Source organism: Diadema antillarum, unplaced genomic scaffold, assembly GCF_040938485.1.
Source record: "Diadema antillarum isolate AM-2024a unplaced genomic scaffold, OU_Dant_1.0 scf00000103, whole genome shotgun sequence".
Taxonomy (NCBI): domain Eukaryota; kingdom Metazoa; phylum Echinodermata; class Echinoidea; order Diadematoida; family Diadematidae; genus Diadema; species Diadema antillarum.
Window position 1 is genome coordinate 6208427 of NW_027270992.1, and position 16007 is coordinate 6224433.

The window sequence follows — 16007 nt, forward strand, 5'->3', positions numbered from 1 at the left end:
CCTGCATCGTCTCGTCCCTGTTGCCTCTCCCGCTCCCGTATCAAGGCACGTTGTGATGTAGGCACCGCCCCCGGTGAGCAAATAACCCAAAACCATTCTCCACCATACGACGGGTCTGAGAGGTCCGATAGTTCATCACCTTCTCTTTGTGGGTCATGCAACGGCAACTGTATGGCTTCATGAGCCACTTTCGCAGGGGAAAGGCATCATCTCCAACCATAAAGTAGGGAAAGTCCCAGTCGTTGCCTGGAAGTGGATCCGGAGCTGGGAATCCAATGGTGTTGTCCTCCCTCCTCCGGAGGGTGGACTGATTGAACACACCCGCATCTGAGGAGGAGCCGTTGGCTGCCACCTTGCACCACAAGAAGGAATAGTTGTCATCCATGACGACCAGGAGCACCATTGAAAAGAAGCGCTTGTAGTTGAAGTAGAGGGATCCACTTTTCTTGGGTTTCTTGATGGCGATGTGTTTCCTGTCGATAGCCCCACAATAGTAGTGAAAGTTCAATTGCGTTCCAAACTGGCGGGCGACGGTTTTCCACTCATCCTTAGTGTTGAGGGCATGGTGAACATATCTCCTCCGTATCTTCCTCGTAGATGGCGGTGTAGACCTCCGGCACGAACGTGGATATGCTGTTGTGTGCCACCCAGAAGTTGCAGCCGAGGGACCTATAGCTGTTCCCCATTGCCAAGAAGCGAAGGGTGATGACCAGCTTCAGGCCAGGCTCCATAGGGCGGCGACTCTTGAAACATAGTACATTGCAATGGCATGTCCCTTGGTATGATTTTTCGCTTATAAACCATTCCCTTTTCTTAACTAAGGGTGCTCAAACTAGCACAGTATACTGCTATTGAATACCAATGCAATAATGTGCCATATCTCAAAAATAAGCAAGATAGAGACATTAATATCGATGGATAAATTGATATTCCTAAAATGATAAGACAAACATATATAAAGCAAAACTAAGCATTTATTATGGCAGAAATGAAGACACTGACCTTAGTCCTGTGGTTATTTGAGGGGTCACGCGTAGCAGGAGCCCGGTGAAGAGCTCAGGGTCAATTCGGATGTATGCAACATAATCCCCCCTCGATTCACGCTCTAACGCTTGGAACAGCATTTCGTACTGCCCGAAAAAACAACAACAAACAAACAAACAAACAAACAAACAAACCTCTCGATCCATGGGCGAACCACTCATCTCCTGCGTCGCCGTCCCTGTTGCCTCTCCCTCTCCCGCATCAAGGCAACATGCGCAAGACACCTTACAGAAGAAACTTTTGACCTTTTCATCATTTATGTCCATTTTTTTTTTTTTTTTTGGTTGGGTATTGCACGCTTGCTTTCAACACATTCGTGAAACAATGCTCTCTTTTCTGCTCTACGACTGTATTTGTTGTACATAAGCTGGCGTGACTGAGTGATTAGAACATACGGTACAGTGGAATGGGCGGCAGTAGCAGCTGAGACTTCTGAAAAACCTTGAAAGGTCGTCCTATACATACCCCCAACATCGGACACAGTTGACCATTTCATCATTAATATGTCCATGTTTTGGGATATTGTGCGCTTGCTTTCAACGCATTCATGAAACAGTGCTCTCTTTTCTGCTCTACGACTGTGCTTGCGTGACTGAGTGATTGTAACATTTTACCAAATTTTCTGCGTAGTAACGACAGCCACAATACATGTATACTAATGTCTCCGTTTGTGTTTTTAACGAACTTGTGAGTTGAACTCAAGTCTCTTCTTGGTGAGCAATGTCCAGTCAGTTTTAGTTGGCAGAAGGAAAGGTCTGTGGGATTGTTTTTGTTCAGCTTCTTACAGTCTAAATCTCTTTCAGCATCGAACCCATGATTTGTCGTTTTAAAAGGGATTCAAAGCACCTGATAAAGCTTTTGTCCCATAATTAGTTGGACCTTCTATATAGTTTCACAATTCATTGCAGAATTGTTTCGAAAAGTAAAGGACAATTACTTCAGCTGGCAGCTGTTTGAAAATGGCTGCCACCGCCATTGCGGGCTTATGTAGGGCCACCTCGGGATTACATTGTATTTGCAATGAGCCAGTTTGGGAATTTGTTTAGAAATACTAAATCTACATGCACATAAAATTTGCCTTTAATCAAAGAATGCATAATATCTTGATTTTGTCAGGTATTAGCTGTTGCTCTGTAATTTAATTTTGTATTTTATATCCCTATTCTCTCAAGACATCACAGATAATTCAGTGTAGATTCTGAATCAGATTGTCCACTGAAGGATGAAAAAGGCAGTGTTCAGTGTATAAACAAGTATTTTTTGTACACCTTTATGAAATACATGATTACATAATTATTTCTCACCTATTTGGCGTATTTGCATCCTTTTAAATATTTGTATTGCTCTATTGTGTGAGAGATGGAATGGTGTACATGTATTTGTATTTTACTTAATATGGTAAGAAAGCATACGTTATCTCCTTGCTTCATACTTTCATAACTTTCACAGATTCTGCAACTCTCTGTCCACAGGTACAGAGTAAGACTCCTTGAAACTTCGTATTGAGGTTATACAAGATGTATGTGCCGTAACAGCCTTGGCAAAAGATTGCAAACGTAGATGGTTTTCATGGTTACTCTATCTATCTATCTATCTATCTATTATATGTATTATACCGGGTGTCCCAAAAAAAGCGGAACGGTGGATTTTCAGTATCTTGCGGTCTAAAAGTTATATATCTTTTGACATCATTAGAAAGAGCATCTTCCGCAGAAGACTATGATACCAAAATCATTACATTTGGTTCAGTACTTTTTATTCTACGCCAATTTCTGAAAATGCAGTCATTGTCAAATTTTGCCGGATTTTTGCGACTTATGAGATAATAATTTGAGTGCGACACGCTATCCATACGGTGAATATTGTGTAAGCTCGGTGATCCATGTCAACAAAAGATACAGCTTTCACATTGAGCACGGCACGGGCCAGGAAAAAAACAGTGTGTGTGTGTGTCTGTGTGTGTGTGTGTGCGCGCGCGCGCTCCCAATATGAAAGCGTTATCTTTTGTTGACATGGATCAACGAGCTTACACAATTCACAGTATGGAACGCGTGTTGCACCCAAATTATTATCTGATAAGTCACAAAAAAGTGAAAATGACTGCACTTACAGAAATTGGCGTAGAATAAAAAGTACTGAACCAAATTTAATGATTTTGGTATCATGGTCTTCTGCGGAAGATGCTCTTTCTAATGATGTCAAAAAATATAGCACTTTTAGAACGCAAGGTACTGAAAATCCACCGTTCCGCTTTTTTTGGGACACCCGGTATATATATATATATATATATATATATATATATGCGTGTGTGTATGCATGTGCGTGTCTGTGTATAGGGCCTACAGCTGTATGTACATTTACAATATATAGGCCTACATAATATACTGTATATAGTCCAAATAGTTCAAAATTGCCATATATAGAAAAGATACATAAGCATTGTAATTTCGCACTGTATTTCATGAAATTTTAAGATTTTGTTTGTTTGTTTTTTGTTGTTTAGCAGTCAGCTAGTTATGAGAGGAAAAACTGAAACCTTTAAAAATAGTCAGAGATGGATGAGTGGGTCACTAGTTACACATCAGCGTGGTTCAAGTCTGGATACACCGCTGCTTGCCATCTCGCGCACTGAGCGTGTATATACAAAATAGAACTATACTCTGAGAGAAGATTGGTGTAGAAGAGACAACTTCAGCAAATTTATCGTGTATAATACACACACGCGTAGCACACACACACGCACACATGATCAGAAACTGACATGTAACCTTATGTAAGAAGTATATTGTTTGCATTTTTTTTCAAGTTATATAAATAGTTTAGCACCATCAGGCTGGAAAAACGAGTCTCGGGTCATGAGAATGAAAATCGTAAATTTATCTTTTATTGGAACCTTTAGATTGATAGTGCAGCTGAAACATGATACATGCATATTTTGAATAATGTGCAGTGATAACACGGCCATTACAAGAAGAAAACGAAAGAAGAGAAAAATAACACTGTACCTGACATTTATTTACAGTATACACTATATGCACGGTGTTTAACTATCATAGGCAGAAATTCACTTCGCTTTTTATATATCTCTCACTGTGACATGACTGATGCGGCACAGGTACAATGTATAATTATGATCGTCGCCACGCTTCGTTGTTTTCCCATTTTTCGTTGGTATACTCGTGAATGTGTTTGCTAACACGGGTCATTTCTCAGAAATAATACGTTCGGACCTTATCTGTCCCCATTATAGAGTTCCCATTGTTTGGTTCATACCAGTAAAACATGCTGACTGCTGTGTACGCATCCTGTTTGAAAGTGATTTGACTTGCACAGGACCACTGAAATCAGAAAGGGGAAATGCATGTTTCGTTTGTTTGTTTGTTGTTGTTGTTTGTTTGATTTTTTTTTTTTTTTTGGGGGGGGGGGGTCCCAAGCCGTACATCCATATAGAACAGAGACCGTCGAAGAATAATCCATTTTTCATAATTTCGAAGACGACAAGAAATTTAAACATGAATGAAATATATTACATGCAGGAAAAAATCCCTGTATGAACGAATCCTACTATTATGACACGCAAATCAAAACCTCTCAATAGATTCGTTTGTAAGAAAAATAAGTTGAAAGAAACATATAGAACGTAATTTGATAAAGTATCGGATGTAAACTGTAGGTCGCAGATGCGTGTAATTTAACCTACTCTAGCTGCTATCACATCACAGTTAGGAAGTATGATATTCTCTCAATTCAAATGAAAATCGAAAAAGAAACAAAGAAAATGTTCTAAAAAATAAAGCACGGAAATGCAGTGATCTACTCGTCGCCAAAATACTTTAAAACAACTATGAAGAAATGGTTGCTACTTTAGTGCTATATACGCTACCTTCACATCAAACCTAGATGATTATAGTCAAAAACAGTCATCCACTATTAACCTACGTGAATACGTTAACGGAAAACACTCAAGTCCTAGGCCACTTAGAAAATCACTTTATACTTGCGATTCCACACGATAAAAGTCATGCTTTGTTTTCACCCTTGACATCATCGTAAACAGTTGTTTTAAAATGAGCAAGATGCATTAAGCACAGTTGTAATTCTAGTAATTAACAAATGCTTCTTTAACACAAAATGTGAATCCCATGCGCAAATAAAGTATGTTCGGGAGATAACTTTGTCTCTATAAAAGTTCGTGGATACTGAACAATGAATATAGGCCTATAAATCTGTTCTGTACAGTAGATTCCATTTCAGATGATCCTTTAGAGCATCACTTTCATGGCCGCAATAAATACCATTTTGTTTCATTTGTTTAGGGTGTAATTTTATTTTATTTTGAGAGCTGTATTCTGATTCTGATTTTATAATGATCTTTCATATCGACTTTCATGAGATGATTGTGCTTAAAATTCATATTAGAGATAAACGTGTGTGATTCTGGATGAGATGTTAAGTTTTTAAAGGACGACTGAACTAAAGACTACATTGACTACAATCTTGTGAATAGATGCTACCACTTTGGGATGAAGCAACGTTCTTACAAAGAGCTACAAAATAATGATAACAATAAAAACACACACGCACACACACATTCAGGCAATGCAAGTTCTGCCTCTATCGTGGACAAAGGTTGTGTCTGCCACCATCTATTGGTAATGAGACGCCAGTGATAAAGGATGAAGCATCTGAAGCCAAGAAAGCGATGGTATTGGCCACTTCTTCTACGTCGCCAGGACGACCGAGCGGATGGGAGGCCTTGCAATTCTCGAGAAACTGAAAACAAAACATAGCAAGACAATTTGTGACTTATCAGTATTCAAAGTGTCATAATAAGTTAGACTAGAGTATAGACCTAGCATTTCATTTCACTGAATTCCATTGGATTTCCCTTTCCTTTAATTTCATTTCAGTTCTTTGTTTCTTCCAATTGCTTTTTAAAATAGGACAAGGAAATTTGGCTTTGTCACACGATCAAAATCAAAATATTTAAAGCGCATCCAAAACGAAAAACGAATTTCATTTCTACGGAAGGCAAAGTCTGGTGCTCCAAAACAGCTCCACAAACTTGTCAATAAATATTGCAATAGTAAATGTTGGAAAGACAATGTTGAAATATCATCCATACTAATACGTATAATATCAACGGCGAGAGTTTAGTGAAATCTTGTCTTACCGTAGCATATGCCTCTTCACTTAAACCTCCTCGCTTGTGCAAGTTCGTGACTATCACACCAGGGCTGCAATGAAAGTACAAAAAAAAAAGGACAAAAGAATGGAAGGTAACACACAGTGACCGAAGGAAATTGTATGTCAGTATAAAAGTGTTTTTCTCAGAGCAATCATACGAAGAAACGGTTGTAGAGACACAGGTTACAGATTTGAATCATGACTGACTCTTTATGATGCACGAGCTCGCACCATTTTTGTTTTTATTTTGTAGATCATTTCTGACTACTAAAACATAATATATGAAATACAAGATCCAGAAACACGTATTTGCCGCGAATTACTGCATTGTCCGTTATTGTAGCTACCTGTAGTTTTAATCGGAAGACTGATAGGCGAAAGGATAAACATGAGCTGATTATGATATGGTAAAGAATGCAGGGTCAATGGTAAAATGAGTGAGTAAGTAGGTAGATCGATAGAGATATAACGAGAAAGACAGATCTTTAGAACAATATATAAATAAACGAATAGGATAGATGGTTAGATCGATAGATATTCAGATTGTTGCATTAAAGAATACCACACTGACAAGCTTATTTTTGACTCGTCGAGTCCCACTCCATCAACATCCACATACTGACAAACCTTCTTCACAGTAATAACACTTACTCCCTATACCACGTTGACTAGCTTATTTGACTATATAATGCCTCTTACTCCCCTCACAGTGACTAACTTACTCGACATATGATGACTCTTACTCTCTTCACATTGACTAACTTACTTCACCATAGGATGACTCTTACTCCCTTCACATTGATTAACTTACTTCACCATCATTATGATGACTCTTACTCCCTTCACATTGACTAACTTATTTGACAGAAATGACTCTTACTCCCTTCACATTGATTAACTTACTTGACAGAAATGACTCTTACTCCCTTCACACTGACTAACAGACTAGACTGCAATCACTCTCATTCTTTTCATCTCGACAAACTTACTTGATTGCGTTGACTCTCACTCCCTTCGGAGCCAAATCTGGAGAAAAAACAAAACAAGAAGAAAAGTGATGTTTAGTAAGACTAGAATGAAATGATATTGTGAGTACATAACATCTGTTCGAGAATATTTACATTATATGATAAATATGTTCAAAATCAAAGGAGATATTATTGATAACATAATACATTTATCACCGGGACTGGCATATTGTGCCACTGCTTGTAATTACACAAATCAACTGTAATCAATATAACATAACTATACAATGATTAAAATACACGCAGAGGAAAGTCAAGAAGCAGCATTCGTACGCCGCGCCTTACGGGAAAAAAGAAGTCGCTAACTGAAATGTTTAAAATAAAAAAAAATAATCCTATATGTCCATTTTTATCAACTTGGGATATTTGAGATTGAAGCTGCTGCAAAACAGAGAAAATAATCATAATCTTTGCGATAATTGTAACAATATCTTAATTTAAAAAAAATGTTTTTTTTTATATTTTTGCTGTGACACGAGTAAAGTATCATTGGAAAGATTTATTTTTTCTGTATTTGATAATGACCTTTATACTTGAAAACCCCTGAAAATATCGTTAACTTTATCAGTTTTTGCATTTGAACTCTGTAAATTAGGTTTCTCTTTTTTATGATATGATTTCGGTAACTCGTGGAGATAGATTAAATACATGGCAGCGGCGGTGTGAAAACTTGTTTGTCTTCACTACACGTCCTGTGAGCGAATTCCGATGTTATATATGTTCCGACATTATAGCTCAGTTCCAGTTACAACTGTATTTACTTTGATGTTTTCATGTGTACAGGAAAAGGGGTACCCTGTATTAATGTCAAGACGACCATACAATGATAGAGACCATTGCCTTCTATCTGATGTCCATAAACTTTTAATCATTACCGAGTGAAACACATCTGGTCATTTGGTCGATAGCAGCCTTTGACAAACAGTACCCCAGTAATCCAGAGAACTAGACATGAAAGAAGATAAAACAAAATATATATGGACATTATTACATACGCAAATGTACGGGGAGGAGGGTGAATTAGTAAATTTCCTCTTATTTCACGTAAATAATGTACCGTCATGCACGTGTACACCCACTTGGATGCCTTAGTCACGACTGTATGTAGCTGAGTAGATTATCCTCGTGCTTACTAAAACAACGTTTCGTCATCTTTCAGTAATGCCGACAGCTGTCTCAATCATCAAAAAGTGTCAATGATATGACAGTAAAAACAGCTAGAACAACTTCTTATTCGTATCCCTGAATTTTAGGTGATTACACAAAATCGGGAAATAGTGTACCAGTGACATAAGAAACACATCATTTTCTCATCATTCATAGGCCCTATTTGATTATAAATGTGTGGAAACTCACATATAGGCCTACACACTCACAGACCGACACACGTGCACACTCGAATAAATATAGACTCTGGTGCATGAAACTCCGTGAGAGATAATGTAACTTGACAAAGCCGACTGGCGACAGATAAAAACACCATACAGGTTATACCGCTTTGATGCCGGTGATGCTGGATAGATTGACGATGCTCCCCTTCGTCTGAATGAGGTGAGGAACGGCCAGGGCGGTCAGGTGAAAGACAGACCTGTGCCGAGCAGGACACAATAATTAAAATGGATTTAAGTTTGAAGTGATTGGTCCATTACCGGTGAATTAAAAAACAATATATAGTCACACAAAATTAATCAGGAAGCAACGGAAGACATTATGACTTTGAAAGTGCCATTCCTCACAGCGTTTACCTTGACTTTTTTCCTCAAGTAATTTCATATTTTGCAGGCAAATATGCACACTTTTTTTGTTTTTCCTTGATATCTGTTGATTTCATTCAAATCATTCATTAATCAACCCATTCTTGGTGTAACATGAACAAAAACAATACAAATACATTTTTCAAAACACAACAAATCCATTTTTCAATTTATACTATGTAATACAATCTCTCTTCAACATAGATAGCATAGAAAACACACGCACACACACACACACACACATTAACACACACAGTTAGCGAATCATATAGTTACCTCGTTCGCCCCTGCAGCAAAATGGCTACAGACATCAGCAGATCGCTTTCATAACTCTTTGATCTCTTTGACCCGACAGATTGCCGTATAGACGAGAATGAATGAAAACGGCGTAAACTATCTGAATGAGTACCATCGTCTATCCGACCTATCAGTCATTGTGTTTGATATCGTATCAGAACAGAAAATCATCTGCACTCGGCGTCAATATATGACCTTCCATCGACCTTTCTTCCGTATAGGTCGATCGATGTACCTTCTCATTGGATTTTAAGGCTTTCCGAATTAAACATTTTAGTTCTCCTACTGTTAATTGCGACGATCTCTGAAATTGCTGATTATGGATATTCTTGAATACATCTTTGCAAGACGACTTCAATTTAGCATCTACCTGCAGGTGTAAAACATCACCAGAAATGGGCGTGAAATCCTCCGTTATATTCCACACTCACTGAGTTTTTCTGATCATATCTGATTAAAAGGATTCATCATCACCACGTAAAGTATCGTCAGAAATTCTGCATATTTCACCATTGAGAGAACGATGCGAACTCACCTAACGTTTGTATCCATTATGTTGTCGTAGGCTTCAAGCGTCGTGTTTTCAATGTTTCCGGTGGTGAGTATACCCGCATTATTAATCTAAACGTGGGAGGAAACATATTTGTAGATGCAAGGATAACAAAAAAAAAATATCATGTCAAATTTAAAGTATTTGAAACAATACTTTTCATGACTCTGGGCATTAATGCTTAACATTCTTGTTTTTATTGATCTATTGGCTCCATTGTTATCCATATCTCTTATTTCATTCGCACTTGCAAGGGGACATGGATTAATCAGAAAATAAATAAATATTGAAGTAATTACGTTAATGAGCAGTGTATTATAAAGGAAATCAATCAAAAGTATCTGGACGTCTTTCAGCAAGGACATTACGCCTATGAAGGAAAGTGTAATGACACATCAGGGATAGTAATGGACATAACTTCATGTCACGTGAACAAAGCATTGAATATGCAAAATGGTATACAAGTATCCGATGAATTAAACTGACATCAAAGCATCGTCTCTTTTTTTTAATTCCGCATGTCAGTTCCATTCCATTTCCAAATTTTCTTTGATTATTATAATGTGTCATATCGCAAGCAAGCGGCTCGTGTCAGCCCTCTTCTGAGCTAATAATTCTCTCTGATTAGACATTTAATTTTACTTATAGAAGTAAACAAGAGGGAAAGAGAAAGAAAGAAAATTGCCTACACTAATTGTATACCCTATTTTGTTTAAGACTTCGGTGTTTTATTATCTATGATTTTTTTCAGATTTTATTTTTTATCTTAAAAGCAAGCAATCGTGGGACCGACAAATTAACGTCCCCTCCAAATAACAAGGCGATGAGTTTAAAGTGTCTTTCCAGAAAACACAACCACTGACTGCAAGAAGCGAACCGGTGAGATCAGGGTCCTATTTCATAGAGCTGTTCGTAAAGTTGCGAACAATTTACGAGCGACTGGTGATCAGTTCTTATGCTGAATTATGGAAATTCTGATAAGTATAGCACATCAAAACTGATCACCAGTCGCTCGTAAGTTGTTCGTAACTTTACGAAAAGCTTCATGAAACACCCCCTTGAATGCTGTGTTCTTGTCACTGAGTGACACCATCCCCTTTATTCATACCCACGGAGCCTAAATCCAGGGACTTTGGACTGGTGCACGTCACAATTCCGATACCATGCACGAGTCATACATCCCACGAGTTCGACACTAGGTAAACAGGGCCCACGAGTCCGACACTAGTTACATCACGCAGTTACATGTTTATACGCAGTGTCGATCACATGGACCTTTTTCGTTTAGTGCTGGACTCGTGGACCTCGTTTGCATAGTGTCAGGCGTATGGGTCTTTTCCTGCCTAGTGTCTGACTAGTTGGCCTTGTTTGCCTACTGTCGGACTCGTGGCTGTTATTTGCCCATAGTGCCGAGCGCATGGGCTGTATGACTCGTGGGCTGTTTGACTCATGAACTTTTTTTTCCAATATCGAGCTCGTGAGTCGTATGACTCTTGGGTGTCGGGCCCGTAGGATGACCCATTTGGACAGCGTGCACAACGCTACATGGGATTTTTTTTTTTGTTCCAATCAAAACTCAAACACACCCCACGGGGATATACCCGCCTTATGCTTTATACATGTCATGTAATGATATGTTTTTGCAGCCCTTGTGAAGTTTTCAAGCTGGTCCATGTACTCACCAAGATATCGATTTTTCCAAACTTATCCACTGTGCGATCGATTAGGTCCCGTCGACTGCCTTCAGCCGTGACGTCACCGACGACTATCAATGGCTGGGGAGAGAGAGAGAGAGAGAGAGAGAGAGAGAGAGAGAGAGTGAGAGAGAGAGAGGGGGGGGGATGGAGAGTTAGAATACAATGTACTTCAGTAAACACTACTCACGGATATTCACTGCAACTGACAAATTAAAAAGAATCTGTGTGTTTGGATGGGGAAATGTGAATGCCTTGCCATTAGTATGTTGCTGATCGCACTCACTGTTTTGAGTCAACCTATCTACTGCATACATTTGACAAGCAATAATTATACGATGCACTCCTGCTAACCGTACGGCATTTGTTAGTTATTTTGTAAACGAGATAAATGAAAGCAGTTGTACTGAATACAATTTGAATACAATTTGAGAAGATACAGAAGAACGGTGAAATGGTAATCATCCTCTAAGGTTACGACCATTGCTATCATGAACAATCACAGTCATTATTGTTACATAAATCAATACAGTAATGCATTACCATATCGGTATTAACATATCTGTATTACCATCATTTATGACAAGGCAGGCACTCGAAAACTATAATTTAGGCGCCATCCCTTTACAGAACTTGATATGCCATGTTGAAAATAAGGCTGGTACATCGAATATGTCGCGGGCGCCATTTTTTCCCCTATGTCTCGATGTCTCGTCCAAAGAAATTCACACACACACACACACACACACACACACACACAAACACACACATTCTTGTCACAGCATACTCTTGTAGGACACCCACAGTAAGTACGTCCCACAAACGTATACTAAATAAAGCCAAAATCTATTGTTCGCAGTTGTGGGACCATTATCCTCAGGAATTTCTTTTGTTAGTTGTCCTACAACAGTATTTTTTTTTTGATAGAATACAGCAGTATTTCTTTTTTTTATATAGAATACAGCAGTATTTTTTTTTCGATTAAAAAAAAAGTATGTCATGCCTACCCACGCGCGCGCACACAATAAACACAAACACACACACACAAATCCAAACCCACGGTTATACTTCTCGGGTAAATACATGAACTGTATCACTAACGCCGAACGTTATTCCGCTTTCTCGAGTTTCAAACAAACGCATCCTAGAAACCGGATGTTCCACGCTGCATGTTTCGCTTTCTTTTGTTGTTGCTGGGTTTCTGAATATGGGTATACCATGCAATTCTTTACAGACTTGAATCTTTGCACAGTATATAAAAAAAAAAAAACATGTTCTAATATTTCTATGTAATCAGGTAGTGAAAGAAGAAGGAAATAATATTGATTAAATAAGGACGGGGACTATGGGCAACTTATACGAAAGAGCAAGATCGAGGGAGAGATACAGGTTAGGAAAAGGGACGTGGAAGGGAGAGAGAAAGATATAAACAGATAGAGATAGATGGATAAATAGACAGATAGATTGATTGATATAGATAGAGAAATTATCTAATAGATAGATAGATAGATAGATAGCTAGACAGCGAAAGAGAGAGAGAGAGAGAGAGAGAGAGAGAGAGAGAGAGAGAGAGAGAGATGTCTGCACTGGGAGAGACTGAGAAAAGGGCGCTTTCTTATTGTAAACTGAGTCCCAGATCGCGAGTTTGGCGATAAACTCGGAAAGTCGCAGATTTGGATGTATAGAACGTATAGAGTATTCGGGAACGCAGTGATCAGGAATGTATGTGCTGCTGGGGGTTTATGATAATCATTATCTACAGACGACCATAATACTATCGCTGCAAACGTTTTTGTGTGTTGCTTTCTTACCCATTTCAATAGCTGATGAAAAGAAGGCTGCATGGGTGATTATGAAAGGCTATAACGTTAAAGGACAGTGAATCAAAAACTAAATACATGCCTCGATCACTTCGTGGTATTCTTAGGCGATAACAAGGGGAGGCAATTCGTGTTACACATTGCTCTGTGCTCATACCGACGTGTGTTGAGGTAATAACTACGTTTGTGTACAGACAATAAAGCTGAAGACGACCAAGTGTCGATGGTAAAACATGATTACCTCTTCCTGACAGCACTCTTTACAAGAGTCACTCGTCTCCTTCAGATTGTCAGCATTTCGCCCAGACAAGGCCAACTTTGCACCGAGCTTCGAGAACAGGACACTGGTAGCAGCCCCAATTCCAGAACTTGCTCCTGCGGATACATTATGACATAATTATAATGTACTTGTAATCACGTACTAAATGCGTCAATTACATTATGCACGTATCTCTTTTATCTCTTCCTTTCTCTCTCTCTCTCTGTAATATCTTTTCTTTTTTCTTCCTCAATATGAATATTTTTGTATGTTCTGTGCATGTCGTTAAATGGACATAGGCAGTATGGATGTTAGGAATTCGACTGTTATGTGTAGTTGTTTTTAGTTTTGCTCTCTCTCTCTCTCTCTCTCTCTCTCTTTCTCTTTCCCTCCTATGAAAAATAAGTTAACAATTTATGAGACAAACAAGTACACAACGTACAAGTGATGATGAAAAACAAAAATGGCTTTGGAATTCATTACACACTCTATCAACAATTAGATTTTTTAAAAATCTCGAGAATAAATCCTTATATACAATATATTACAAAAGAGCAATCTAAAATGAAAATTGTAGTAGCTTCGGGCACCCCCAATTCACACACAAATACACACGCAAAACCACACACAGTCAAGAGGACTGAAAGGCAAACACAGAAACAACGTGTATGAAAAGAACAAAAGCAAGAGAAAGAAAGGGAGTATAATTATAATCATATACATACAAGGGAAACATACATAAGTGGACATGTACACAATGAAAATGCATTGCTTCAGGAAAGCTTGTCTGACGTATGGACGTAGTTTTATGGATTAAAAAAAAATCATACACATGGTCAAAGAGCTCTGTTCGCGTGGGAGAATGGCGAGCACGAAACATTGTCATACCGGCTGATCACTTTCTTTAATTACTGCACTCTTCCCTTTAAACAAGACTTTTAAACATGCTTGAAAGTTCGCGGGGTTAGAGTAGAAATCGATTATCATCCTTTCATCTCGTGCACCGGTATCCGATTCTCGGCCTATTCTTAGCTAGCGCGGTCATCGATCTGTGATCTGAGAACTGGCCACGTGTTGACAGCGGTTTCGGTACAGCTGAGAATTGGGTCTGGCCTAATATTCATCAATGTTCCTTTGTGTATAAACTAACTACAAATGAGCGCCACTGTGCCAAGTATATAGGTCTATAGGTGTATAGTAAAGATAACAAGTCTTTCTTGTTTGATAATGCAGCTAGCTTTCCCAATTTTTACTCCATATTAGGATATCATTCTTTGCGTTAATGGAATGAAATCTGTCTCAAAACACTACTAGTAACCTGTTGATTAGACCCTTGTTCGTTAATGTAGTTATATGTGGGAGATGTAGTGAAACTTTGGTTGAAATTTTATCCGTTTTGCAGCGCATATTTCGTGTCTATCGGTCAAAAGCAATGCATTTTGGCGGTCATTACATTCTCTAGTTTACTTGTTTGTTTGTTTGATTGCTGAAAGTACGTTTGTCCCCTCCCTTCTCTCTAGAGAAACACTCTGACAAACAAAACTATAGGCCCTAGAGCAATGCCGTGATCCTAATCAGGCAATTTAGTAAGATGTTTGATATGAATTTCGAAGTACAAATTGTATTTCATTAAGATAAAGATAAGCAGAGATCACAGACGTAACAGAATCAAGAGTAGAAAATGTGAACAGAACGTTAGACAGCGGACGAGATCGGGTCTTACCAGTGATGATTGCGACCTTTCCTGCCAATGAGATGGGAGAAGCCATTATTATTGAGAAAGTAAAAATGTAGCAAACGACACACTGGTCGGATGAGGACAACTCAAGTACTCCGATTCAGATCGAGTGGTTAGCAGCTGCCTGCGGATTCACTTCAGCCCGATCTGTCTAGGGTATGATGACTGATCAATAGTGTGCCGAAAAAAAAATTGCACATGCACGGCGTCCGAAAACGGATGGGTACCATTGTAATGGCTAGGTAACTCGCTCTCTCTCTCTCTCTCTCTCTCTCTCGCTCAGTATGCGGCACGCTTGACTGCACTCGCTTGTAAACGAATTCTGGGGGAAAAAAATGCCTCAAAGTTAGGAAAACTAAATTTTTGCGAAATTCGTCTTTCATTAATTTCTTTCCTGGAAGGAACAAAATTTTCATTTGCTGTTTTTGCCTCCCTCCCTCCATGCTGCGAGATCAATTCGATATGTTACAATTTTTCAGTTCATAGATGTACAAAATCAATCTTGCTTTTGTTATCAATCGCGTACAAAACGAAGAAAAGAAAGTGTAATGTATTATTTTCATGCCTCAGCGGCGAAGTGGCGCCAGGGGCATGATAAGTTTCCAGATTGCCCGTCCTGCAATCCGTCTGTCCGTC

General features: G+C 38.7%; 1 protein-coding gene across 1 annotated transcript; it reads right to left on the reverse strand.

The window, feature by feature from the left end:
* Positions 1-5658: 5658 nt before the first annotated feature.
* On the reverse strand, positions 5659-15402 carry LOC139718964 (3-oxoacyl-[acyl-carrier-protein] reductase FabG-like). Its single transcript, XM_071630410.1, has 9 exons — positions 15357-15402; positions 13616-13749; positions 11543-11635; positions 9846-9931; positions 8754-8847; positions 8135-8204; positions 7221-7257; positions 6218-6281; positions 5659-5817 (listed from the first exon to the last, which is right to left on the reverse strand). The coding sequence occupies exons 1-9, from the start codon at positions 15400-15402 to the stop codon at positions 5659-5661; spliced, it is 783 nt and encodes a 260-aa protein (XP_071486511.1).
* Between the last annotated feature and the right edge of the window lie 605 nt (positions 15403-16007).

What these genes read in the sequence shown, in the direction of transcription:
- LOC139718964 (XM_071630410.1), bottom strand. Translation starts at nt 15,402, where the DNA reads ATGGCTTCTCCCATCTCATTGGCAGGAAAGGTCGCAATCATCACTG. An exon ending in AAGAGTGCTGTCAGGAAGAG is followed by an intron (nt 11,636 to 13,615) that starts GTAATCATGTTT and finishes CTCTCTCCCCAG; the next exon opens with CCATTGATAGTCGTCGGTGA. An exon ending in GCATCACCGGCATCAAAGCG is followed by an intron (nt 8,205 to 8,753) that starts GTATAACCTGTA and finishes TTTCATGTCTAG; the next exon opens with TTCTCTGGATTACTGGGGTA.